General features: G+C 54.1%; 2 protein-coding genes across 6 annotated transcripts; one reads left to right on the top strand and one right to left on the bottom strand.

Annotated features, from left to right (window-relative positions):
- Window positions 1–488: 488 nt before the first annotated feature.
- Window positions 489–21,241, bottom strand: ZMAT5 (zinc finger matrin-type 5). 5 transcript variants are annotated; one of them, XM_075167196.1, is made up of 6 exons: window positions 21,140–21,241; window positions 16,297–16,526; window positions 14,468–14,530; window positions 14,158–14,238; window positions 7,488–7,599; window positions 489–1,665 (listed from the first exon to the last, which is right to left on the bottom strand). In XM_075167196.1, the coding sequence occupies exons 2-6, from the start codon at window positions 16,421–16,423 to the stop codon at window positions 1,263–1,265; spliced, it is 786 nt and encodes a 261-aa protein (XP_075023297.1). In that variant the 5' UTR covers window positions 16,424–16,526; window positions 21,140–21,241; the 3' UTR covers window positions 489–1,262. The 5 variants fall into 5 exon arrangements, with proteins under 5 accessions (XP_075023297.1, XP_075023298.1, XP_075023299.1 ...); XM_075167197.1 differs by having other exon boundaries at window positions 16,297–16,529; window positions 21,140–21,234; XM_075167198.1 differs by lacking the exon at window positions 489–1,665 and adding an exon at window positions 3,543–3,792 and having other exon boundaries at window positions 21,140–21,237.
- A 33-nt stretch (window positions 21,242–21,274) lies between these two features.
- UQCR10 (ubiquinol-cytochrome c reductase, complex III subunit X) lies at window positions 21,275–23,769 on the top strand. Its single transcript, XM_075167201.1, has 2 exons — window positions 21,275–21,456; window positions 23,491–23,769. The coding sequence occupies exons 1-2, from the start codon at window positions 21,316–21,318 to the stop codon at window positions 23,536–23,538; spliced, it is 189 nt and encodes a 62-aa protein (XP_075023302.1). The 5' UTR covers window positions 21,275–21,315; the 3' UTR covers window positions 23,539–23,769.
- The last annotated feature ends 2,433 nt before the right edge of the window (window positions 23,770–26,202 follow it).

Raw genomic sequence — 26,202 nt, 5'->3', positions numbered from 1 at the left:
GGAAGGTGCCGGGGAGGTGCAGGGCTGCCGCGGGTGAGGGGAGGTGGGAGGGAGAAGGACCCTGAGTGGGCGCTGCCGTCGGTCCCGGCCGGGCAGAGCAAACCCACGGGGTTCGCAGTGCTGAGATTGCCGTAGCACCGAGGAGGGTTTTGGGATAGGAAGGGAAGAAGTTAGTAAAGGTTATTTGTCTCTTGGACTCTGCAAGCAGTGTGGGATGGTCTCAGCCCCATCCCTGTGTCTGTCCCCTCTCCCCATCCTCATCCCCGTCCCCGTCCCCATCCCCGTCCCCATCCCCGTCCCCGTCCTCATTCCCATCCTTATTTCCATCTCTGTCCCCATCCTGTCCCCATCCCCATCCCCGTCCCCGTCCCCATTCCCATCCTTATTTCCATCTCTGTCCCCATCCCTGTCCCCATCCTGTCCCCATCCCCCTTCCCATCCTGTCCCCATTCCCATTCCTGTTCCCATCCCCGTCCCCCCCTCCTCTCCCAGCAAGAGCTGCCAGAGGACACCGGGCAGAGCCCAGCGGGGCTGCGCCTTGGCAGGGGCCCAGGAGCTGCTCATTTCCCTAAAAGCTTCCCGATAAATTACTCCTGCTCTTGCTCTATAAAAGGCACTTTGGCTCACGCAGTCGCTAACAGGCCGCAGCTCCTCACCGCCCACCCCGGGACCTGCGGAGGACGCTGAGCCCCGGCGGGGCCGTGCACATCCCTGCAGCATCCTTTGGGAGCCGGGTCCCAGCCGTCCCCCGGAGCTGCGCGGCAGCAAGGGAAGGAGCCGAGAGCCCTGTCCTGCTCCGGCGTTTTCCTCCCCGCGGCGCGGCTCCCTGCAAACAGCCTTTTTCCCCAGGTTAGCCCGCACCGGCTGCGTCCCGGCCCCGGCAGTGATACATGCCATCATTACATCTCCTGGCACCACGCTGTAAAATACACCCCCATAAAAGCCTGTAATTTACAGGCTCCTACAAGTACCTGGGAGTTACACGGCTCCATGAATACACGACACCCTGCGAGCGATACGCGGCTCGGCCCTGACGGCTGGAGATCGCACAAGCTTTTGCAGGAAAACCCAATTTTAATTAAACCCCCTCGCCAGCCCCTCTCAGCCTCCCCCGGACAGGCTGGTGCTTGGCAGGGGACGCTCCCGCTCTCGGCTTTCAGGCTTTGCTGGGAGTTTCTGCATCAGGAGCAGCTCATCTCTTCGGGAGCGAGGAAGAGCGCGGAGGGTCTGTAGCCACGTTTGTGTTTTACACTAATTTTAATTTACAGTTCGGTTTTGCAGCTCGCCCAGGGAGCTGCCTGCTGCTCCAGCCCGCTCAGCGGGAGACGTGTTTCTCTACCAAATTTAAGCTGGTTCTGGGGAGCGGTTTCAAAGCCACGAAGCTTGTGAGCGTTGGGTAAACACCTCCCGGACGAGCTGCCCTCCCAGCAATGCTCCAAAACACACCGGGACCGGAGCACACGGAGCAGGGATGGGAGCTGGGGGCTAATGGAAGCACGTCTCCAAACACGGGTGAGGAACTGCAAAGTATTTTGATGGCTGACTGTGAAACAGCCGGCACACGCTTCGCCGCCGTCCTCAAGACGTCCGCGGGAGAGACGGGAGCAGTCGTTCTTCGATTTGCCTCTGCTGGCAGCGGCAGCCGTGGCCTCGTCAGGAAGGTGCCTGCGCGTGGGGCCTGGCTGCCGCTGCCACCACTCAGACTTGCAGCGAAGCCGTTTGTCACCCTTCGGAGTCAGCGGAGCGGTGGGGGTGATGGGCTGAGCCCCCCCAGCAGCCCCCGGCTCCCCGGGGCTCTCCCCCTGCTGTGCTGGGGGCGCGGGGACGCACGTCAAAGCAGGTTGGAGAGAGCAGCCAAAGCTGCTCCTGCGACGGCGCAGAGCAGAGCCCGGCAGCTCGCGCCCCCGCTCTGGAGCATCCCACAGCCCCTTTGGGGTTTTTTTCTCCCCCATTTGGCTTCCTGCAGCTGCGCCACCTCTGCATTCAGGGCAGGGGTTCCCTTCCTCCAGGGGACCCCGATTTACCCCCAAACGGGTGCCACATGGGTGCTCTTGTTTATCCGCATGTGCCAGCTCCTGCAAGGGGAGGCGAGGACGGGACACGGGGCTGATGCCGCATCCTCTGAGCCCAAGCCCTGGGCTCCCGCGCTCCGAAGAGCAGTGAGCACAGGGCTCAGCAGAGCAACCGCAGTCACACCGGGAAGAATAAAAACACCCTTTAGTTTGGCTTAAATCTCAACCAGCCTCCGGCCAAGCCTGGTTTCCCCGCTGCAGTGGGGCTCACGCAGCTCCACGCCCAGCCACGCTGCGGTCACATCCAGCCCCTGCTCGTCTCAAAGCTGCGTCGCAGGATGGGGCGTGCTGGGGCTGCCGGCTCCCGATGACCATCTGCCCGCACACCCCGAGGTGGGGGCTCTGCTCTGTGCCGGGCAGCCGAGCGCTGGTGTGATCCAGGCCAGATTTGGCCAAAGGCAGCTGGCTCCTGCCTGCGCTCTTCATGAATCTGGACCTACCGCGTCTGTGTGCGGCCAAACCTGAAATGCACTGGCAGGGGGTGCAGCCGTCCTGGACAAGCCTGCTGCCGGAGAGCTGCTCCCCCAGGATGCTGCTGCCCGGGATCCCCCACACGCCCGGCAGCTCTGCGGTCAAGCCGAGCACCCACCCGCCTTCCCGAGAAAGCCCAAGGGCCTTGTTCATCCCTCCCTTTCCTGGAGAGGAGAGATGACTCTGTAAAACTCTCACTGCGGCAGCCCCGTGGCTGGGCTCAGCCTGCCTCTGGCCATACCAAAGCTAAAAGCACCCCTATAGTCTCCCCCAGGGCAGCCCCTAGGAGCAGTAAAGAGGAGAAGCTGGAGGCAGGCAGGCTGGCCTCCCCGGCCTCCGCGCCTGGCCCTCGGCTCCCAGCGCAGCCCCACATCGAGCAGGAGGGCCGTGGAGTCCCTCCTCGCCCCTTCCCAGCTCCAGCCCCCGCGCGCTCGCCTGGCCAGCCAGCTCCCACAGCAGGGAGCGGCCCACGGAGGTATCTGCCCCGTGGGCACTCGCTGTTTACTCAGTTTCCTGAAGAAGGAGAAACCTTGGGATATTTTTTTCCTCCTTGCTTCTCACCTTCAGCATAGTGGGAGCAGGAGCAGAGGCTTACGGGAGCCCCCCAAGCTCTTCATTAGGAGTTCTGGCGCCCGAACCGAAGCAGTTTTACACACTGAATTTAAGAGAAGCAAACATAAGTCATAAACACAGGAGGAAATATTAAACACCAATTTTAAAAGCCTGGTTACAGCTTCCTTCCCCGGCCTGGATCAGCCGCATAGAGCCCAGCTGCGGGGCTGGACTGAGAGCAGGCAGCGCAGGGCGCAGCACAGACAGCAGCGGTCCGAGGGGACGGATCCTGCCCCGGGAAATGGGGGCTGTCCGTTCCAGATGACAGCAGACAGCCCCTCCGCGCGGGGCTGGAGCTCTGCTGAACGCAGATCCCTGTTCCAGTGGCAGGGAACAGCTCAACCCACGGGAGGCTGCTGGGCAAGAAATAACACGACGCATGCAGGCTGCCACAGGGGCGAAGGCTTTTATTGATATAAAAGTGTAGATAAATAATTTTGTCCCTTTCTTAGAGCAGGTGAGGAAGAAGTCCCTCTCCAGCACAACCTCTGCGGGGGTCCCTGTGCCTCAGCCCCACTGCAGGCTGGGGGGGACCGGCCACCCTCCGGGTGGGGGGGCCTGCAGGGACGGGGGCAGATCCTGCACTGGTGGCCAGCCTGGCGGGTACTGGAAAGGCGCTGGTTTCTCAGGCAGAGCACTGCGGAGGTGGAGAGATGGAAGGGGCAGAGGTGAGATGGGGCCATCTCAGTTTGATAGCAAGGCCCTGCTTAGGGGCTGAGCTTCCCTGTGCCCCTCCGCTAGCCCCCAGAAGAGGAGGGGTCCAGCAGAGGAGGGTTGTGGTTATCAACAAGCAGGAATGTTCGCCCCCGACCACCAAATCCGACAGCAGAACTGCTGTGTAACCACCCCCCAGCCCATTCAAGCGGTTGGTGCTTGCTAATGTAGTGCATGCCACTGAAAAATAAGGTGGGAGCAGTAAAGTAAGGGGGTCTGCCAGGGTGGGGGAGAGCAGGCGCAGCCCCCCGAGAGGGGCAGCAGCCCCAGGCACAGCTGCTGGCAGGAGAGGCCGCGTGCTGGGAGCGCGGCTGGCCCCGTCCCCTCCCGCCCCCAGCTGCTCTCGACTCTTCACACAGCTGAGTTTTGAGAAGAACAAACAAAATTAGCAGATGTTTCTTTCCGAGCAGCCTGAATCCCAAGCCAGCTGTGCACTTCCCAAAGGACAAGGACCCCTCGGAAATGGAGAAACTGCCAAAACGATGGGGTGTTTTCACAGAAGCACCCTTCAGCAGAGGGAACAGGCTTCCTCCTCCAACTTACAGCCTGGGAAACACTTCTCTGTCCCTCTCCCTCAAGTTTACTAGTTGAGGCTGCTGCAAACAACACACCTGACTGAAGAAGTGCAAAAGCAAGGAGCATCGCTCCCTTGTCTCCAGCTGAAGAAAGTGCTTGGCCGGGGCAGGTTTAAATTCATGGGAAACGTACCTTTTCCATTAATTCCCGAGTGCAGGAAACTCATTTGTTCTTTAGCACAAGCCCTGACAGCAGCCTTCCAGCTTCTCAGGCCTCTACCTCCGATCCTGATGAATCTTTTTAATTGTTATGCCAGAAGAAATCTAATCAAACTCCTTTACATAATGCTCCGGAGAAGCAGCACCCTCCTCTCCCTGCAGGGCCGACGACGTGGCCGAAAGCCAGCTACAGAAGTTGAGTGCCGTGTTTTCTAGGCAACTAACGCAAAGCAAAGTCATTTGGTCTAATGCTTAACCCCTTGATGGGGATTCTTCAGAGCCGAGGATGAGACAAGACTGCTAGGACACACACCAAGCCCCTCTTGGGCAGGAATATTTTGTGTTACACCCAGGCACTGTCGCTCAGGCAGGCAGGGGAGCCCCCGCAGCAGCAGTACAGCGGGGTGGGGAGCAGGACAAGGCATGCTGCGAGGTGGAACAGCACAGCTATCAACTAATGAGCTGTTCTGTGAGCAGGAGAACTAATCAATAGGGAGGATGCTGTCTGGGTACTCAATTCCCTGGGGTCTCATAAGATACAAGTGCTATCAAAGGTTTACCTACAGCTGGAGCATTCAGAATGGCTGTCCCATGTGGATTCTCTGGTGTCTAGCAAGGGTCAAGAATATTTCCTTTCCGAAGGCATTAATGGGATCCCTCCCCTCTACCCACTTCCACATTCACGAAACCTGTAGGATCTCAGTATCTTTGAGGCCTCAGACCTCTTTCTGATGGAAATCAGCAAGTGGTCTCCACGGCAGTTTTGGCAGAAGCACACGCTCACGTGCACTGACATGCTCCGTTTCCTTTGGAAATCAGGTTAAAAATCAATCACACCCTAGCAGAACTCCACTGCTAACAGAACTACACAAACTCCAGCCAACTCCACCCCAGCTCTCCAGAAAGCAATGGCACAGCGTGACTTTGAAAATACTCGTCAGGTGGAGACTTCCAAATGAAGATTGTCCCCTTGAGCCCAGCCAGGCTGCGAGAGCGGCTGCATGGACGACGGGTGGAAGGCAGCGTGGCAACTCTCCATCCACGACGCTAATCTAGGTGACAGTCAGAAATGGTGCTCAAGTTACTGCCTTTAAGAAAGTGCTACCCTTCAGCCAAGGCAGTACCTGGCCACACGGCCACTTCTAGTCCAGCGTGGTGTTTTCTTTGCACTGCGGTGCACTTGGAGACTGCGCAAGGCAGTAGCTTCACCTGTGATTGCCTGCCAGGTATCCTGCTAGAAAGCCCCCGACAAGGCAGAGACAGAAACTCAGCTATGCTCACACGCTGAGGTTTAACACAGCAACAGCTTCCCATCACACTCTGGGAGATCACGCTTCCAAGACCTCTTCCATCCCAGCTTGAATTCATCCTACTCAGTGCCTCCAGAGAAGACAGAGGTGAAGCTGGGTCTCTAGCATCTCGTTTTGGAGAGAACTGCCCTTGAGAGCACTTTCTCTACGGTTTTGTGCAGACTAACGGTCTTTACTGACATTACCAGCCAGGCACGGCAGCCCCCCTGGGCAGGTTATCTTCCAAAACCACAAATTCCCCAAAGCACCGTTAGACTCTGCCACATTTCAGGGACCTCGAGGTCTGCAGGAGGGAGAGGGAGCTCCTCATCCTTAAAACCACTTTCAGGAGGAACATGGACTCCCCAGGCATCAGGAGCACAGGGACCTGCCTAAAACAGGCCCTCTTCCCTGGCAATGCAAAACAGCTTCTCTGGCAGACAAAGCAAAACACACAGCGGCTCGGAAGGGCAATGCTGGGGCTGGAGAGCAGAAGGGGAGAAGAGAAATGATAGGGACAGGCATCGGCAAGGCCAGATAGAGGAAGAGAAGCTTTGAATAGTTTCCTGCAGTAGATGGTTTCTGAGCCTGCAGGGACAGAGAGGCTGGGTAGAAAGCAACAACCCTAGAAATCCCAGGTCCTGTGCACCTTTGGAGGCAGCAGAGACCAAGCAGTTATGAAGATCTGGAAATTCCTCTGGGTATAGCGATGGCTATCTTCTGTAAGAGATGATCTACCCCAAGATCAAGGGATTCATGGGCAGGACAAGCAAAATGGGGCAAGTGAAGTGTACGGGGAGTAGGAAGATTACAGCTGTCAGCGAGCAGCACTGCAAGGCTAAGGGCAACCAAGCTGATGGATGGAGCCAACAGAAAGCAACAAGCCCAGACAAGCACCAGAAGGAAGATCCTGCCCAGGCCAAACACAGAGAGGACAGGAGCAAACAGAAAAAGAACAAAAGAGAGATTTGGCATCTGCCCAAATGTCATCCAATTAAGCCTGCGGCACTGTCAGGTGAGCAAGGAAACAGCAGGCACTGGCAGGCGCCCGAATCCGAATGAATGCCGTGAGGAGGAGCTGATTCCACCCTCTCACTGGCAGGGACTGGCAGAGATGTGCAGACAGGGCAAGCGGAGGATGGGGAAGCTGTCAACAGATGGGACCAGGCTCCTGCCACTGAACTCCGGGCATTAATAACCGAGCACCGCGGTGGCACTGTCCTTCCAGGCACGTCCGTGCACTCTGCAGAGAGCACAGCAGTACCCCTCTGCTTGCCTTCCCCAGGGAAGCAGCCACAGGCAGCAAGGCCTGGCTCGTCCCCCGGACACATGGGGAGACACGTGGACACATCTCTGATGTGGACATGCAAGACTGGATCCATACGCGTGTCTGTGGCCTGTGCTAAGAGCAGGCGCGCAGTGCTGGCAGGCCGAGTGTTAAATGATAGCTCAGGGGGTCCCACCGAGTTGGGACCTCTGATCACCTGTGCCTTCTCCTATCCCACTCAAAACCCTCTTGAGGGATCCCCCCTCCGTATTCTGCGGGCCAGAAGCAGCAGCCAGCCCTCAGACGGATGCTCCCCAGCCACCAGTACCTGTTACTCTGAGCGGCGCTCAGCCTCTTTGCTCTCTTCTCCAGCCAGTCCTCAATGGTGCCAGGCGGGACATCTGCTCCCTCCTGCCGCAGCTCCTTCAATCTCTGCTCCCCTGGTTGAGAGAGAGAGGGCTATCAGACGCTCACGCTGCAGTCCTTTCACTCCATTAAACCCACTGCTCATTACCCTGCATAGGTTCTTACGGTGGAGGGTTTGCAATTTGCCTGTGGCGGCCCCTCCTCCTCCTCCTCCACTGTCCACCTGCCATCTGATGCTTGGCCTCCTCACTGGTGACAGCTCCAGCCAGACAGAGCCGGGAACAAGAACCAAGCCAGTGAGCACGGCGGCAGTTCGGGCACTTAACTGAAGGGAGCCTGACATCTCCCCCTGGGGTAGATCGTCCTCATCCTCGCCTGAAGCAGCCTCTGCTGGCCCTGAGCCGTTTCCAAAAGACGTGTCCCTCCAACTGGCAGGAGGGACTTTGCCACCTCTGCCCAGTTAGGTGGGAGTGACAGGGACGTCTCTCCGGATCGATGCAGACTTGGCAGGCCCCGAGAGCCTGAAGGGTTCAGGGTGCGCCTACAACCAGGAGACGGGATTTCAGAGATGCTGTCAGGTCTGTTTAAGGCGCACGCTGCGTGCTGCATCCCCAGCCCCGGCAGAGACAGGGCGGGAGGCTGTCGCCCAGCCCTGCTCAGCCTAGGTGTAAAATCAGAGCAGAGCACGGCAGAGCGAGGGAGCGGAACAAGTTCCTGCATTTTCTCATTGCAAGTTAGGAATGAGCAAGGAAACCAGTAGGAAACTTCTGCTGTCTACCAAGAGACAGGGCAGCCTGAGGTCCTTTCAGGCTTTCAACCCCTCCATCACCCCGAGGGGGTTGCATGGGGTAGATGCCTGCGGGCACCCCGTCCTGCAGCACTGTCCTCTCCGGGCAGAAGGGCAGAGAGCCAGCGGGGCAGCCCAGCATTCACCAGTCCCTCCCACTGGGCAGAAATCCGCAGCTGCCCAGTTAGCAAAGCTCCCCGGTCCCCCCTCGGCACCAGTGACAAAGCAGGAAGGGATGCTAGCGGAGAACAGGGTCCAGCATGAGTCCTTGACAGGAACGACAGTCGTACTCCTGACAGCTCGTCAGGCAGAGCGGGCTGAGGAGATGCTCAGAGCTATCAGACCTCCAGCCTAGGGGCAAGTTCCCACCTAACAGAAAAGGGAACACGATACTTTGAAAAACAAACACTGATGTTAATAAAACGGAAGCCGAGGAGCTGTGTGTCATTCCCCTTTGCCCGCTCTGGGGACAAGCGCTCTGGGGGAACCCTGATCCCATTTAGAGATCAACCTGCCAGCACTCCCACCCCGGCAGCAGCCACCTGCAGCCGTGGCCACCAGGAGCCGGCTCCACACCCACCTGCCATATGTCACACGTTTAAGGAAAATATTATACGTTTCCAGACAGGGTGTGAAATTAATATTGCTTGGGCAGAGTGAAGGATCACTTCATCCTAGTGGTGGCAACCAATTATTCATCTGCCTGTTGAATATTAATAAGGATGGCAGAAATGTGCTACACAATGAGCAGCCGGAGATGGATAATTTGTCATCCAGCCTTTTCAACTGCTGCTGCTGGGAGGGGTGACGATGTACTCACTGCCACCACAAAGACAGCCTGCTGTGGTCCTGATGTCAAGGTGCTGCTCTGCAACCCGGCGATAAGGACACGGTTGGAGACAGGACTGTTCAAGTCTCCTACAGTTGTCCCCAAGGACCAAAGCCCCAGCAGAGCTATTTGGGGTCAACCCAACAGCCTGGCCAGGTGAGGGCACTGGGGAGGCAAGAAGCTCAGTCTGGTGAGCTGGGCACTGCTCAGACTCAGGATATCTGAATTTAGCTCCCAGGTTAGACTTCCTTGGCAACCTTGACCACAGCCACCTTATTTCCCTTTGTTCCAGGGTTCTCCATCTAGTGAGCACCTGGGCACACCCCACCTCAGCAAGAGACAAGCAGTGGTTGTGAGAGGCTTCGATGAGGCAGGGAAGAAAATCACAGAGAGAAACCTCTGCCACCTCTACCTACCATGAAGACTTCCTTTTCCTCCCACTCCAAGCCCCACCACAGAACAGACCCAATACTGCCAAAGTCTCTCTGTTTAGAGCAGGGAGTCCCAAAGCCACTGCTCCAAAGGGCCACACCAGCAACTGGTGGGAGCCCATGGACTCGAGCAGCCACAACTCACTGTCTCGTCCAGAAAAGCTCACTGGCTGCAGTGGAACGACTCCAGACTCACACTGGCCCAAACGAGGCTTCAGGTGTCCAGATCAGAAAGACATTCACACAGCTCTGTGAATTACTGCTCCAAAGCACTCCAGCCCTCAGGCTGAGAAATAAGGCAGCAGGTACGGGCAACCGTCTGGCTCTGCCCACCTTGATGCACGCCCATCAAAAAGGCAAATTTTTCATCTCATCTTCCTCTGAAGCACACACATCCCATCCAGGGACCACCAAAATCACCATGAGATTGGAAATACCCCCAGAATGTCAACAGGTATTCCAAGATGTAACTCTCGAACACCATCACCAGCCCCTACTCCTCATACATGGTCGAGCAGCCAGACTGCAGCAGCAAGACAGGTGTGAAGGTGCTTCCCCCCCTCCTTCTCACTGGGGTGTTTGCTTCAAAGTCTAATTACAGCCAATTAAAAGAGCATCTGTAGTCATGAAGTGCCTCTCTAATGATGCCAGAGTGGGAGTCCAGATTTATCTTCTCTCCCCACGTAACTTTTAGCATGAGTTTTTTTCTGAACAAGGCGCCACCATATGCGAGATGCAACCACCAGTATTGAGCAGGTCACCCAGCAAAGAGATTTAATCCTTCAGCTCCCTCCCTGGGCCGGAAGATGTGGCAGCCCAAACTCCTCCAGAGCACAGGAACAGGGGCAGACTGCGGCTGAGAGATGAGGTTGATGAGGCTCTGCAATATGAGCAGCTTAAGAAGTTACCGCCCCGCCGCCGAGAAGTGGCAGCCGACTGCGAGAGCGCTCCTTCTCCTCCTCATCGCTAAGTTAAACTGGTTGACTATAGACACCCCAGCAGGATCACTCATATTCTTTCAATCACACGGATATAGTGTAAACACTCACCCAACTGTGCCCTTACTCCGGCTACTGGAGCTCACCAAAGAGGCTGGGTTGTGTCAATACTACCAGCAGAAATGACGCAGATTAGCGGGGAGCTAATAACTTTAAGCAAGAAGATGGCAATTTGACAGTGACTTTTCCTGACATGACCGTACTTAAAATGACAGCCTGGAAGTGTCTCGCTGATGAATGATGCAGCAGATGCGGAAGGCTAATGCTTTGATGCGGTAACAGCTGGGAACATGCCTCCCCCCCTGCTTAAGGTGGAAACTGTTGCTTCTTGATGAGTACATTCTACGGGGTGCAGAAATGCTGAAGCCAAACTAGGACACGCTCTACGCTGTTATAGAACAGCGAATCGTCCAGAAATTTTCCTACTTAACCCATAAGACTAACATAAACAACAGGATGAATTCCCTACATGAAAAAGGCCAAATGTTAAGAATAATGTAATGTTTTCTTTGGCTGTAATAAAAATGCATCAGCAAGGGGAGCTCACTGACACAGAACTACCAAACACTTAACAGGCATTCAGGGACAGGTTCAATATTTACATGACAAAGAAAGTGCCATCAGGCTTTAGCAGTGTTAAAAAGAGCCAGAAAGGCTTCACTGTGGTTTAGGATGCAAGCCCACCCTCGAACACAGATTAGTGGGCTACACCACTTCACTACAGGATTTCTTTGCACCTTTTTCTGAAGCATCTGGACAAGGGGAGACACGGGTTCAAGGCAGTCTGACAGCTCCTCTGCTTCTACGCCCACGCACCAGAGCTGAGGAAAGCAGAGTTAAGCAGCACTGTGGACCCACCAAGAGACCGTCCACTTCTACCCCACCAGAGACAGAGCGTGGTCATCTCCAGCACGGTCACACAAGGCTCTGCACAAAATGGTGAAGGGGCTCTGGAGTTTCCAGGCTCTCAGCTCATCTCAAATCCCCGACCAGCCCAGGCTGCAAGCCTGTCAAAACCTCCCAGACGCTGCGGGTTCAGATGGGAAATCTCTGAGGACACCGACAATTCAGCGAGAGGCAGCCAGATCCAGACCACTGCTCTAACCTGCACTGTATCACCTCACTGGCTGTGGCCTGCGATGCCCCATAGCACAGAAACACCGGGACTAGGTGCTAAGGCAGGGACGTTACTGACGGAGGTGCCTGACGGACACGCTACGAGGATCAGGTCTCCTGCGTGACTCACGCAACCTGCAGTCCAACCTGCCATCACACAAGCTTGCCTTAAGCTCTGCCCTAAGCCTCACCATCTGGACACCGATGCTTCAGGAGCTAAGGAGGGGTGAAATGTCCCCATGACACACCGAACGGCGGCTTGGCTTTTGCAGCTGTTCCTTCCATCCAGTCTGCCATGTTATGGGCTGCACCTCTTCTCCACCAAGTCCTGCTGAGCTCTTCCCTCCATCAAACCCCTCCAGGCTCTCTCTGGGCTCAACTGATCAGGTTTAGAGGTCTGTGTGATGCTCAGCCTGCTCGCTCGGCTCACGCGGGATTTCCGTAGAGCAACACCACGAGAGAGGTAAGCAGGATTTAACTCTACAACCAGGCATTCGTGTTAGAGCAGCACAGCCAAGGACAAGGCACCCTGCCATCCCCTGGCCATCCCTCCTTGAAGTCTAATTGTTTAATTAAATGTTTGACTTGGTAATACAAATGCAAGGTTTCCAAGTAATCTCCCAGGAATCAGCTCTCTCACTAGCCAATTCTCCACTTACACCTGACCCATTTGACAGAAGTCAATATTCAATAACAAGCGTAATTGGCAAAGAAACCTGCCCAAGCGCAGAGGAGCTTGCCAGCCTTCCCTGCAGCTCCGCTCTGCTCCAAAGAGCTTTCACTTCCCCTGCGATAAACAGCCTTCAATGACTGGAAACGCTACAGGTTCCTGCAAATAGGCTGACATCCTATGCCACCTCTCGGGAGCCCAGCACTTAAACCCCACAGCAGAGAAGGGTCGGGGAGAGGTTCTGGGCTAGCAGCGGGGAAGAGGAGCGCGCCTGCCAGCCCGGCACTGCCGCTCCGAGAAGGGCCGGCTGGAGCGCTCCGTCTCCTGCGCAGCCCCACGAGATGGGTTTTATTGACTGCCAGCGTTGTTCACCGATTGATTCACAGAGTCGCCTCGGGGACTCGCAGACTGACTCAGCAACAGCGAGGAGTGGAATAGCTCTGTAGTGCCTGCCTTCCTCCTGCTCCCCCAGGTTCACCAGAGCCCTGCCTCCCCAACTCTGATCCCTCGGAAGGCCAGGAGAGAGTCTCTACCCCACGCACACCCCAAATCTCCCATGTATGCACGCACCTACACACACACTTTCAACACTTAAGCCTGTTTTTGCCAGACTATTGGCAAAACAACAGTTGGCTTCAGCTAGCAGTGTGGGCACAAGATCTGCTCAGAAGCTGGGCTGCGTTAGGAAGAGCATTGCCAGCAGGTCGAGGAGTGATCCTTCCTCTCTGCTTTGCACTGGTGAGGCCATGTCTGGGTGCCATGTCCAGTGCTGGGCTCCCCAGTACCACAGAGACAGGGACATACTGGAGGGAGTCCAGCAAAAAGACAACGGGCACAAACCAAAATACAGGAATTCCCCTTTAAATATTAAAAAAAAATAATGTATTTTTATTGCAAACGTGGTCAAACACTGGAACAGGTTGTCCACAGAGGTTGTAGAGTCTCCAGCCTTGGAGATATTCAAAACACAACTGGATGTGGTCCTGAGCAGCCTGCTCTAGTTTACCCTGCTTTGAGCAAGGTAGTGTTGGGACTAGACGATCTCCAATGGAGACCTCAACCATTCCGTAAGTTCTCACCAACCCCTCACTCACATTTTCTCTAACCACCAAAGTAATGAATCGTATAGAGAAAACAGCTGCCACCCCTTTCAGGGCAAAGAGGTGGTACTCCCAGAGTCAAAAAGTTCAAAAGTGCTCTGGAGACTCACGCCAGGGGAGCAGCTGCCATTCACCTTCTGCCCAAACTTCACTTCCACCCAAAGCCACGTGAGCAGAGGCCATTTCTGGATCCAAGACCCCATGTCCTCTCCTCAGGACACCCCAACTGACAGCAGGCTAGCTCTTCCCAAGAGTGGAAGCAGTATTCCCTGGTAACAGTAGAGAGGTGGGGGGAAATCAAATCCATAAATTTAAGGGGAAGTGATGTACCAGTGCCCTCTGCTGCTGACAGTTTTTATTCCCTGACTGAACAAAAACCCAAGGGCTCAGAAAGCCCACTCTCTGCTTCAGATTCTTGCTGCTAAGTAGTAACAGCATTGCTCAACTCTAGGTTTGTGTCTGTGCCAGCAGATCAAGAGCAGAAAGCATATGAAAAACTGCAGCACTTACAGCCACGCTACAGGCTCACATAGCACCGAGAGGCAGGCGGGAGGGATCCATGCTCGGCTTGCTGTGTACAGGCAGCACGGGACCGCAGGCTGCGCTGCACAACCCCTCACGCGCCCCTTTGCAGCCCACACTCCCTGCAGCAACTCCCCCTCCTCAGAGACCCCTGGACATTTCCTTGTTCGAGGACTCACCTTGAACCTGGGCGCTCAGCTTCTCCAGGTCCTGCTCTGTCATGTGGGAAAATCTGCAGTTGGACCCAAAATCACACTGTCCTGGAACAAAAGCCACGGAGCTCCACGAGAGCCGCACACACAAGGTCCTCCCTTGTACATGTGCACACAAACCCAAGATCCATTACACCTGCGTGCAGGACACACAGGCCCAGCCCTTCACTCCCTGCAGGACAAACACACATACCAGGGCTCTCCAGAACAGCCTTGGGCTGGCTCACCAAGGAGCTGCCGAAGCTCAGGCAGTTATTTCTACCTCAGAAGTACTCACCTGTTTGCAGAAACTTCCGACAAGGTTTCTTGGTTTGCTCCTCTTGCAGGATAGCGGCAGCATCTAGGGAAGGCAAAAGACAAAACAGGGTAAAGATCCCTTGCACAGCAATACCCCATCGTATCACGGTCCCAAACAGGTCAGTTGTCTAGTGGGAAGCCATTTTACAGGACAACCATGAACTTAAGCCACAGACAAACTGACAGTTAACAGTCCCTATTTGGACCCCTGGCTTCAGCTTTTCACTGGCTTGCAAATATCACCTTCTTTGCTTTCTGCTTCATGCTTTCTCCCCATGCCAGTAGGGGAAAAGAAGTGTGACAGAAAAGCAAGGACTCTGCAGCACTTCTGTGCAGCAGAGAGAGACCAGGCAGACTCACAGAGCTCTCAGAAAAGCTCTGTGCGAGGCCTCACAGAACCCTGTGCCGAGTCTCCAGTGGACACCACTGAAATGGTCCTTCACCTCCTGGATATGTCCTGGGGAAAGCGAGTCCCAAAGACACAGCAGCTCCCATAGATTGTGGAAGAACTTGGACTGGCTGATGCCAGGCCACAGGGTCTGGAGACAAGAGGAGATGAACCCCCTAATAAGCGAAGGGATGAGGAATTTTATCAATCATAGGGAAATCAAGGGTTGCAGCCCGGTGAGAAGAAAAGTGCTAGGTAATCTGCCTCACCATCACTAACCCAGCTAGAACTGTGCCGGGTTGGTGCTGTTGGTCGTCCGCACCTGAGAGCCTTCCCAACTTCCACATACGGTTAAGCAGACGGCAGAGCCACCCAGAGCTCTGCAGGGTATTCCTCACCTAGCTAGCCAGGAGACAAACACAGTCTGCAACTCCTGACCCCGCGGAACCAGAAGGAAGCAGAGGAACATACAGGCAATGGTTTCACAATCAGTTTAACCCAAATTAAGTCTTTGCTACTGCCAAAATACACAGTCCTGCTCTCGGGACCCTGCACACACATTCCCACTCCTCGGGCTGGTACTAAAACACATGTAATTGCGTGGCGAGCCAGGTCAGAGCGCTGAGCTGGGTGAGAAGAGTCCTGTTAAACAGGCAGAGGACACAGGGCTTTCCTCCAGCACATCCTGACACAGCCTCCAGCCCCAGAACTCCAATCCCTCCTCTGCCAAAGCCTTAATGCATCTAGCCCTCCTCCTCTGCTCCCCCCCTCGGCTAAGATAGGTTTGAGCATACCGTGCTTTGAGCTGCTTCCCCAACCTCTCACCCCTCTGGGATCTCCAGTCAAGCAGTCGCATCCTCAGCCTCTCCCACGGCCACCCTCAGAACCAGCGTCTCCACCCAGTGCGGAGGACTGCTGCCAGCTTCCCGCCTGTTCACACAACACGCGTGTACAGCCTGCCTTCCAGCCCGCTTTCTCCATCTCCACTCATACACACCCATATTCCTTGCTCCTCGCACGTCAGATATCAACTCTGGTTTGCAGAAGGCACCTAACTCACCTCCAGAAGCTATAACTCACTTTGTTCTCTCAGGTCTCCTGTCTCAGATTTGCCCGTGATGCCAAGAGAGCTTTATCTGCAACTCTTGTTCTCAGAAACAACCTCCCTATCTCTTCCACCTCATTTCAAGTCCCAGCTGACGTCTACAGTTTCCCCTTCCCACATGCAGACACATGAGGGTTTTGCTTCTGAGACAGCTTGACAGCAACAGTATCAAGTCCACAATTTACTGGCACAGATTGAATATAAATCTGAATATAAATCATCAGTGCTGATTTATTTTATCCATTCCCCGCCCCCCACCTCATCCATCACCTCCCCAGTCCCAGAAAGGGAGTGGCAGACAATTGGTAGTACCCACCTCGGAATAAGTCGTACCAGACTCTCTTAGCCCTGAGATGCTGCACTCCATTGAGGTGTTTCTTCCTGTTGTGAAGGTTGTCCTGAAAGGACCTGTCACAGTAGTCACAGAAGTATCTTTTCCCCATCTCTCTTCTGGCAGATCAGCATCCGCGGAGTGGGAACCATCAGAGAGATCCTCGGCGCGCAGCCATGGATCCAAGGGGACGAAGGATCCAAGATTTACAGCACCTGCTTCCAAAGGAGAAGAACTCAAATCATTTAGGGTTGGCAGACAGAGAAAGAGGCGAGACCCAATAGTATATATTCTTGTCCATCAGAGACCGGTAAGGCAGCATCTGCTGCATGTACATGGGAGAACAGGCTCGGATCTGCATTCCTTACCTCCGTTACCCAAAGCAATGATGTCTCTGCTGAAAGAATTCTCCTCCCTGAGTGTGCTGGAGTTCAAATCACACAAAGCAGAGACCCCAGAGAGCCAACAGCTCCCATCCATCACCTGCACCAGGGAAGGTGCAGCAGAAACCATCCAACGTGCAAACAGGAGGAGCTGGAAGTCCATGCCACAGCCTCCACCTGGGGCCCAGGACTTTAACCCCGGACCACAGACAACCTCCACAAACCGCCATGCGAGAGGAAGGAAATTCCCCCGTGTCCATCTCTCCAAGGAAGGAAGAAACTCAGCAACTCCTCAAAGATGAAAGAAAAGCCGATGTCACCTGTACTGCAAGTGGAAAGCCGCACTACAAACACTAAAGGACATAACATTTCGTTCAGTTCCCCTAGCCACCTATGTACTCCTGTGCGTCAAGGACTGCTCTCCTCATCCCCCCGCCTATGGCAGATGAAGCAGATGTGTCTGCTTCACCAAGTACAGCACTTGCAATAACTAAGATCGCAACAGCCGTACGGCCAGGAGGAAAGAACCCCCAACTCCACAGCCACTGAAAGCAACCTGGAGATGCCAGGTCCTTCTCCTCCCCCAGGAAGAGGGGCTTATCACACATGTATTTGTAGTCTGGAGACTCTGCCGTGGAGCATCGAGAAGTCGCAGGACAGAATTTGGGTGCTCTCATCTGTGCTGGGCCTGGAGCAGCCCAGATCCTGGTAGGGCAGATGGGGTTTGTGATTAAGTGCAGGCCTGTCCCCATCGGTTGTCCTTGCTGGAGGTGCAACAGGTACCCCGAAGGAGCTGTAAGCTCTCTCCCGAGTGATATAAAGGTACCTGATAAATGCCAAGGATGGATAGACTGGGAGATAAACTCCAAAAGCAATTCTCCCGTTTTTGACACCTTGACAGCCAAATACGTTTAAGAAATGGCACGGAGACCAGCGCAAGAAATAAAGATTTTATAAATAAAACAGGGTCAGAATCAATCACCCTAACGATTCCTCAGAATCAGCAGGAAGAGCAGCAGCAACAGGCAATCCCTCAGAGCAGAGCACGCTGAGCTAAGGCAGTTCTGCCAAGCCCTCCTGCCAGCCATCCATCCTGGCATCTCATGAGCAACTGCGCCAAACTCCCTTCCTTCCCCCACTGCCGAGAACTGCTGCTTCAAAATCGAGTCTCTGGAAACCTCTCAGAGCTCACACCACAAGTTCAAACGTAGTCTCCTCCATCTGCATCCAGTTGCATTCAATGAAAAGATCTTCTGATTTTTTTGAATTGGCTTGCAAACCTTCACACTGAAGGTAAAATGTTCAGAGGCTCAAATGAACTTGAAATCTCTTTGTTTTACGCTCCTTTCCTTGCTCTCCAGGTGAAATATCCTGTTGGGAGGTGGTGCTGACCAGCCAGCCGTCTCTCCCTGATGTGACTGCAAACTGCTTCACCTGCAAACACAATCAGACCTGGCTCCTGCTTGGATGGTGTAACTCAGCTTTGCAGGGCTTGAGCTCTGAAATTGTCCTACTGCAGCCCAAGAAACCAAAACCAAGTGCTACTTAATGAACATTAAGGCATAATTTTCCCCCCTCCTTTATTAGATCATCCCAGAGTTTTGCAGCCAGCCTGGCAGCCAGCTTTGCTGCACTGTGGTGGGGCTGCTGAAATCCAGAGGGAACGCTCTTACCCTCAGCATCTGGCCCACTGGCAGGCTCTGCTGTGGCTTTTAAGCATTGAAAAATCCCCCTTCCGCATCTTATGCCATAGTCTCCCAAAGTTTCTAGTAACATAAAAGCTTTCTGCTTCAGCTGCTGGCTCCTGCACTCCATCTCTGCAGAAGCGGCTGCTGTGAACGGGGAAAACAAATGAGATTCTGCAGCGGTCCCACACAAGTTTCCACAGATCTCAATGGGAATTCTGCCTGCAGAAGCCCAGCAGCGGCCAGCCTTTGAAATCGTATTTCAAACTTTTCCTTTCATCACTTTGACAGTAATAATTGCAGAAGCTCGTTCCCCCTCCTTCCCCAACAACGCGGGCAGAAAGCTCCTACAGATTTCAGGCAGCCAGATCCCACACCCCAGAGGTGCCGGCTCCCAAATTCTCCTAGCAATTCCCATTGCAGGGGATGAACGGAATAAAAAAAGCAATTAGAGGAGCATCAGATTCTCCCAGAGATCGCCCCCTCCAAAGATTACACTGAACACTTATTTCCATCTTTTTAAGAATGCAATTGCATGGATTATCTTGGCTGGATTCTGACAACTCTCTGCAGTATCAGCATCCAGAGTGCTCTGCGCTGAACCAGAACGTAGGAACAAAAGCTGCTTCTGAGCAACACTGGCTAACCTATTTCTATTTTCCCAAATGGTTCAAACAGTAAACAAAGAGCATTATTCATTTGAAAACAGAGATGTTTTCTAATTAAATCCATCTTAGTCATTATGAAATAAAGTAAATGTAGCTGCTTTATAAAGAACTGCTTCAGCTTGGCCATCTCCTCTTAACATTTCTAGACCCTAATTTGCAACTGAATTCAGGCGAATAGACCCCTGGACCCACGGGCAGCCATAAACGACTTCAGACAGGCTTTGTACCAGCTTAAAAGTCTTTCTGCATAAATCCAAATACAAAAAACCCAGGGCTTTGTCTTGTATCTCAATGCTTAAAAGTATTAACAAAAAAATCCTCCACTGTAAGCCTCTTGGAGCAATGTTGCGTAAGAAATCGCATGTTCTAAGACACCTAGCAGGTGTTTCACTCATCTAGCTGAGGTGCTTGGTAAAACTCCAGGCAAGATCTCACGTGCACCATCCTACATTTTTCCTTCTCAAATTGCTGCCAAAACACTCCACACTGCGCTCTACTAGCTACAGATTTTATTTAGGACTCTCGGGGGTTCTTTCACTGATTTCCCCGAGATGCGGACAGAGGGAGGAAGGTGACCCAGAAACGGGCATACGGCAGACTTGTTTTCGTCTGGGTGTAACTGCTTTTCTCCACGCTGAACCCCGAGAATTGCCGCTGGGCCTTGACCTCAATTTCCTGCTTTCTTACAGCCCAAGCTCGGGGCCGTTTCAGCCACTTTGGGTATCCAGACAGATGTGAAGTTAATTAAATCCAAGTGCCAAGCTTATGATACTCAGCTGCCAATTTAAATGTGCTCATATCTCTGCGGGAACACGCAAAACACCGGCAGAGTCTGCCAGCCCCTTCACAATGACAGGGGGACAGATTCTGATTTCCATTACACCCAGCATAAATCCAGAGCCACTGGCTCGATTCGAGATTAACGTCAGCCCGACCGCTACACAAACCCATCCTAGCGGTAGCAGTTTATAGGCTCTTGGGGAGATTTGTCTTAGAGACAAACCCTAGCAGTTAACTTTCAAAAATAATAATTGAGCTTTTCAACGGGCTGGCCTAAGGGATAACACTGTACACAGGGCACGGGAATACGTTAGGCACCTTCCAGCTTCTGTACGGTTTTCCAGCACAAGCAGAGGTTTTGCCCTACCCCAGAAAACCCACAGTAGCTACATGCAGGGAACCAAACACAAGTAAATTAAGAGAAATGACTACGCAGCCAGACTATGCGCTCTTCCTGAGCGGCCGAGACAAATGAAACGATGTGTCACTTGAGGATCTGCTCTGAAATTTAATGTAGATGCTCATTTAACAAGAATCCTGCTGCAGGATGACTTCAATTTTAAGATTCCCCCACCCCCCCGTCTGTCCTCCCTTTCCAACCCCAAATCTCTCTCTCTTTCCCACCAGAGCCACCCTGGGGCCCCTCTGCCCTCGCTGAGGTTAAACAGAAGAAAACCACGAAGAGAGGGCGGCGAACGGGAACGTTTCCACTTCAGTTATGCCACACGGGGCAACACCACGCTCCTCCCGAGGCCCCTGGAGCGGCCGCCTGAGCCTCCTCCGGCTTTTAGGAGCCACAGCACCCATCTCCTGCTCGGACTACGCTGATGAGGCTTACTGCCCTCCGCAGCTGGCCCAAACAAGAAGAAACCCCCCCGAATTACGGCCGCCCGCCCCGAGGGGGTGAGCAGAGCAGGACATGAACACAAAACCCTCTTTCTTCTCCTTTCCGCCCCGGCAGCGGGTGTCTCCTGCCCCGCGGCGAGGCCCACGGCCCCCAGCTGCCCCCGCGGCCCCACGGCCGGCGTTAGGCCCGTCCCGCAGCCGGGGAGGGGCTCACCCAACGCCTTATTTTGCTGTAGCTGAATCGAGGCCGTTAGGCCGCCGGCCTGCGCTAACTCTGCCGGTTTCACCTCAAAGAAACAGAAAATAAAGACTCGGGTTGCCCAGCGGAAGCCGCTGAAGAGGTGCCAGGAGCGGATGGTGGCTCCGACCCGCCGCGCGGGCAAGGCCCTCAGACCACCTCCTCCGCAGCCGACCCCTCCCGGTCCCGGTCCCCGCCCGCCGCCCGGCCCGGCCCGGCGGCACTCACCTCCCGCCAGGCCTCGGGCCTAGGCCGCGCGGCGCCTGCCAGGGGCGGCGCCTACATCCCCCAGAAGGCCCAGCGCCGGGCGGGGTCGGCGCCTACATCCCCCAGAAGGCTCCGCGCCGCCCCGCTACCGGTGCCGTCAGGCGGCGGGCGGCGCATGCCCAGAGCGCGCGGGCAAGATGGCGCTGCTGAGGCAGGCGTACAGCGCGCTGTTCCGCCGCACCTCCACCTTCGCCCTCACCATCGTCCTGGGCGCCGTCCTCTTCGAGCGCGCCTTCGACCAGGGCGCCGACGCCATCTTCGAGCACCTCAACGAGGGGGTAAGGGAGGGTGGCGACGCGCCGCGGGCTTACCCGGGCACAGGCCCGGCCCTGAAGGTCAGGCCGGCCCCGCCTGGGCCCGGTCCCGGGGCCCGCACCTCGGGCTGCCCCCGGCTTCCCGGGCCCGCGGCGTGGCCCCTCGGCGTGCGGCAGGGGCTGCCCCGGCTGAATTACGACCTTGGTTTCCCCGAGGAGGCCCCGAGCGCCCGCGGGACCGCGGTTCAGCGCTGCCCTGCGGCAGCTGCCCCGTCTGTGGAGGCTTTGCTGGTGTCGTGGCACTTGGTAGTCAGGGCTTCGGTGTGTTCCTGGGCTTCTCTGGCTGCGCAGCCGCTGGGGAAAAGGTATCGAAGACGGTGAGATGCAGGAAGGTTAAAATGGGTTGAGCTTGCTTTCCACTCCGTAGGTCTGTAGCCCTCCGCCTCTCACGATCTGCCCGTCGCAGAGGGAGGGGGTAACGGCTGGTGAACGTGCAGGCGCTGTCGAGCTGTGGCCGGGACGTGCAGCGCTGTACAGGACAGCGGAGTCTGCTGTCCCGGCCGTGAACGTTAGATGAGATGGGTCAGGTCGTCTTTATAGTTCAAAGTAGAGCTGTGATGGGATAATAACTGCCTGGACACAGAGTCACACGGACAGGACATGTAACAGCGTCCTGGACAGGATGAGGTGATGTAATGCCTGCCCTAAGAAAAGGTGCTGTTATTTCCATCTTGCACTAAGTACAAAAAAAGCTTAGTGTGTTGCACATTCCCATCTGCAGCGCAGCGGTCCTCTTCCCTGCCCTGCAGCGCTGATGTGCCTCGGGTCTCTCGGAGCACCCAGGGCACAGTTTCCCAGGATAGCCAGCTCTGATAATGGCTCTGATGCTGGAAAAAGCTGCCCTGCGCCTTCCCTGACAGTGTGACATCTGCTCTTTGGCCTCCTGAACCAGGTCATGAAACCAGCTGAAAACTGATACCACACAAAGTGATGTCTTCACTGCCCTGAAGTAACTCACCTGGTGTTGGGTGAGCTGAGGAAATACAGTAAGAGCAAGACCAGGGTCGCTGTCTCCTCCTTCTTAGCAACAGTCATTTGTTAAAACCTGACATAAAATCGTATCTGAACTTCAGCTTTGCACTCAACTCCTTTTTTTAATTGTAGCATTAATTTTCTACGTGCTAATGTGTTCTCAAGCAGGGTTTGAAAACAAATTATCAAGAAAGTTAACTTTTTTGGAAAATCTAAGGCATTGTCTACCACAAACAGCAAAGCATGGCACACACCTTGTCTTTGCGCAGCACTTCCCTCAGACCCTGTTGTGCCAGCAGATTTCAGTGCCTGGAATAGGATTCTTCTGTCCGTCCTGTATCTCCGGGGGCAGAAATGCCTTCTCCGGTCTGAGTGGGAAGCCGAGGCACTGGAATACGCTAATAATCTCTGGCTCACAGAGCAGGAGAGCAGGGGAAGCGGGATGTCTGCAGCTTCCTCCCTCTCTAGTCTAAAAGCTGCAGAGCCCCCTGCGTGCCTTCCCCGTCCTGCAGACGTGGGTACGGGACTCCATCCACCGCCCCCTCCACGGGCAGGACGAGTGTGGGGAGCTGAGACACGGCAGCATCAGTGGCTGCTGTTCTCGCTAAGCCCCGAAAGAAGGGTAGGAAGGTGGAGGGGACAGACAAAGCAGCAAGAGGACAAACTGTTCCACCATGTCTGTCCTGCAGCAGAAAGCAGCTTCACGTCCCCAGAGTGGGCTCGTGGCTTCTCAGCTGCCGTCTCGCTGCTCCTCCCGAAACCTTTGTGTGGGACTGTCGCTGTTGTGGCGCAGGGTGTGCCCAGGCGTAGCGGGGAAGCGCAGGATGACAGTACCCACGCTGTCATGTACCCTGGTGGTACCTGGGGATGTGTTTTCATACAAACTCGCCTTTCCCCTCTTGCTGTTGCCTGTTGCGGACATAGGTTTCACGATAACTTGCATTTTAAAGTTAAACTTTAACCCGGGACTACTGAAAAGCTGGCTAAGAGTACCATTTGGGGTTGGTTTGTTTGTTTTACATACAGAAACTGTGGAAACACATCAAGCACAAGTATGAGACAAGTGAAGACTGAAATGCTCAGCAGCAGGATCCAGCCTGGGGTGGCAAAAGACACTGCAGAGAAGGATTCGGTCTCCTGAAACTCGTTGTATCAAAATGGAAATGGATTCCTGATGGAACAACTCCGAGCCAGATTATATCAGCCACCTACTGATATGATGTAAACCAAGATGGACTCAAGGAGTTCTGCTGCTGTACTCAAACTTACTGTATTAAAATAAAAAAATTCTTGGTCCATGTCTCATGCCTGTCTGTTCACCTAATGTATCCTTTGGCCTGCTTGTAACTTCTCCTTATCTAGGAGACAAAGAATGCTTAAATATGGCCCTACTCCTTACTTATCCTACACTGGAAGAAATCACAACATAATAAAAATGGTTTGAAAGACTTGAAAGCATTTATACAGCTTTCTGACGCTTTTTATACAGTTTACTGACGCTACCCTTGGCTTCTGCCTGATGAGAACTTTAAGAGAGGGATAAAGAGCTGTCTGCTTTCTTCTAGTCTTGTTCAAAGAAAAGTGACTTAAAATCATTTACATGCTCTTGTAAGTCCTGCACGTCTCTGATGCAGGACCGTGCTGTTCTTGGCCTGTCATCCTTTCACAGCTGCAGCAGATGCTGCTGCCACCCCGGCCCCACCCTACCCTGCCTCACCACCAGCCCCTTGAGCCTCTGAGCTACCGCAGGCGAGTGCTGGTGTGCGCCCGTCGGTCTGCCGGGCTGAAAATGGGGATGGTGTGTAACTTAGCTCGTCCGAAACCTACTGAAATGGGATGTAGATCTCTTCCTAGCCATTTCTCTGCCTTCAAGCGGCTCGAGGGGCAGAACTCCCGTGTCAGGCTCGTGTGGTAGGCTACAAGCCTGCTCAAAGGGGAGCTGCTGAGTGGGAGGAATGGCTTCGTTCTGCCAGCAGCGCCCAGCCCCACGCCTGCGTCTGCGGCTCCAGCCCCTGCTCCAGCAGCTGACTGTCAGAGGGGAAGGAGTAATTCTCTTCTCAGCACCTTCACTGAAGAGTCCACCCCTGTTGTTCTCGGTGGCCATTTCAAACACATCTTCCTCTCCAGGGGGAAGGGCTATTCAGGTACTGTCTGGGGTAATGATTCAGTTAATTACTCTCGGCTCTCAGGTGGCTGTAGGAAGATCTGGCTGAGTGACTCCTCTTCCCCCTATATCAGCTCAGAAGCCACATCTCCCTCCTCGCTATATTTTCACTAATAAGGAGGAATTTTAGCAATGGATGAGGCAGAGCAAATTAGAGCCAGTGCTAATGAAAGAAGCTTTATTGGGTTTGCAAATAGGTGTCAGGAGTAAAACATTTACTCTAAGAACATAAAGAGGACTTGAAAAAACATTGTGCTTGTGTTTTTTGAGCAAAAAAACCAATTACAGCTTTCACAGTCCCAGCTGTGCTTTTATGGAGATGCTTAAGAGGAATGCTTTGAGCTTTCTTGGGATAATCTCGTACAGTGTAAGACTGCCTGCTTTACCACCAGCGCTGTCTGCAGTGCCGATAGCTTCACACTATGCTGAGCCGGTGATAGAGATTTGCAGCTTCTTAGAAGCAAGTCCTAAAGATGACTACAGTATTAGGAAGGGGGAGACAGCATTGTAGCGGACTGGCAGAGAATAAATGAAGCTATTAGTCCGGAGAACAGTAGCTATAGAAGAGTAGAGAGTTAGTTATCCTAGCAGGTGATTTCCCTTGACAGTGGATTTGGGGAAGCTGGTAAATGTAATTCCCTTTTTGCTATGCCTTGACATTAGGGGGCTTGGGCAGTACTGATATGCAAAGAAAAACCTTGTCCTCAGAGCACTCAGGACTTCATCTTATTGGCATAACGGTGACGGCCATTTCTACACTTTCTGAAAACAGCCCCTGCACAACAGTGTTTGGCAGCAGCACTGATCATACAGCCCTGTAGTCCCCGCCCTCTGCGTAAAACTAGGCAGCAACGTACGTGCCTACAGAGCTTTTTACCAAAGCTCCTTCCGCAGCGTTCGGAAGTGGGAAGGCAGCGCTAGGTCTACCCTGGAACACTACATAATCTGCTCTAACACTACATAATCTGCTGCTCATTTTCTCAGCATGCGGGTGACAACCACAGGCACCTTTGCAGTACTAGAAAAAACACAGAGCGTCGTGGTGGGGAGATGGCACTTGGAGCAGATTAACGAAGCAAAGCCTAATTGTTTACCTGAAAGTTCATCTCCATGATGGGGACAACACTCCAAAAACGTGCTAATGCTCCGTGACAACAGCGACTGGAACAGCTGCTGGCAGATACTACAGGCTCACCTAGGCACAGTGTGGCAGCCATTGCCATGGCATTTGAGCACCTTACAAACAGGTTACAAAGTAAACTCGGTAATTTGTATGTCTCCCTGCGCAGGAAAAGTCCTTTCAGCAACGACAAACTGCTGTTTACTATTAGCTCCCAGCCTTCCCAACAGCAAACATGATGATCGGGGCAGTTCTGCTTCACAGAGTGTGACAAGAGGTTATTGAGGAGGCAGCTCCCCAGGGACTCTGACCCTGCTGCCTTCAACTCTGATTTCCATGCTACTATCATCTTGCTTAGGACGCCTTGATCCTGATTTTCAAGTATCTTTAGTCTCAGTGGCTGTGGCTAGATCTCATTACACTAAACCAACACAAAACAGCAATTGAATTTCAC

This window comes from Calonectris borealis, chromosome 18 (assembly GCF_964195595.1).
Source record: "Calonectris borealis chromosome 18, bCalBor7.hap1.2, whole genome shotgun sequence".
NCBI lineage: Eukaryota > Metazoa > Chordata > Aves > Procellariiformes > Procellariidae > Calonectris > Calonectris borealis.
This window is presented reverse-complemented; position numbering and strand designations above follow the sequence as displayed.

What these genes read in the sequence shown, in the direction of transcription:
- ZMAT5 (XM_075167196.1), bottom strand. Translation starts at nt 16,423, where the DNA reads ATGGGGAAAAGATACTTCTGTGACTACTGTGACAGGTCCTTTCAGGAC. An exon ending in CTGGTACGACTTATTCCGAG is followed by an intron (nt 14,531 to 16,296) that starts GTGGGTACTACC and finishes TGCCTTCCCTAG; the next exon opens with ATGCTGCCGCTATCCTGCAA. An exon ending in TCGGAAGTTTCTGCAAACAG is followed by an intron (nt 14,239 to 14,467) that starts GTGAGTACTTCT and finishes CTTTTGTTCCAG; the next exon opens with GACAGTGTGATTTTGGGTCC.
- UQCR10 (XM_075167201.1), top strand. Translation starts at nt 21,316, where the DNA reads ATGGCGCTGCTGAGGCAGGCGTACAGCGCGCTGTTCCGCCGCACCTCC. An exon ending in TCGAGCACCTCAACGAGGGG is followed by an intron (nt 21,457 to 23,490) that starts GTAAGGGAGGGT and finishes TTTTACATACAG; the next exon opens with AAACTGTGGAAACACATCAA.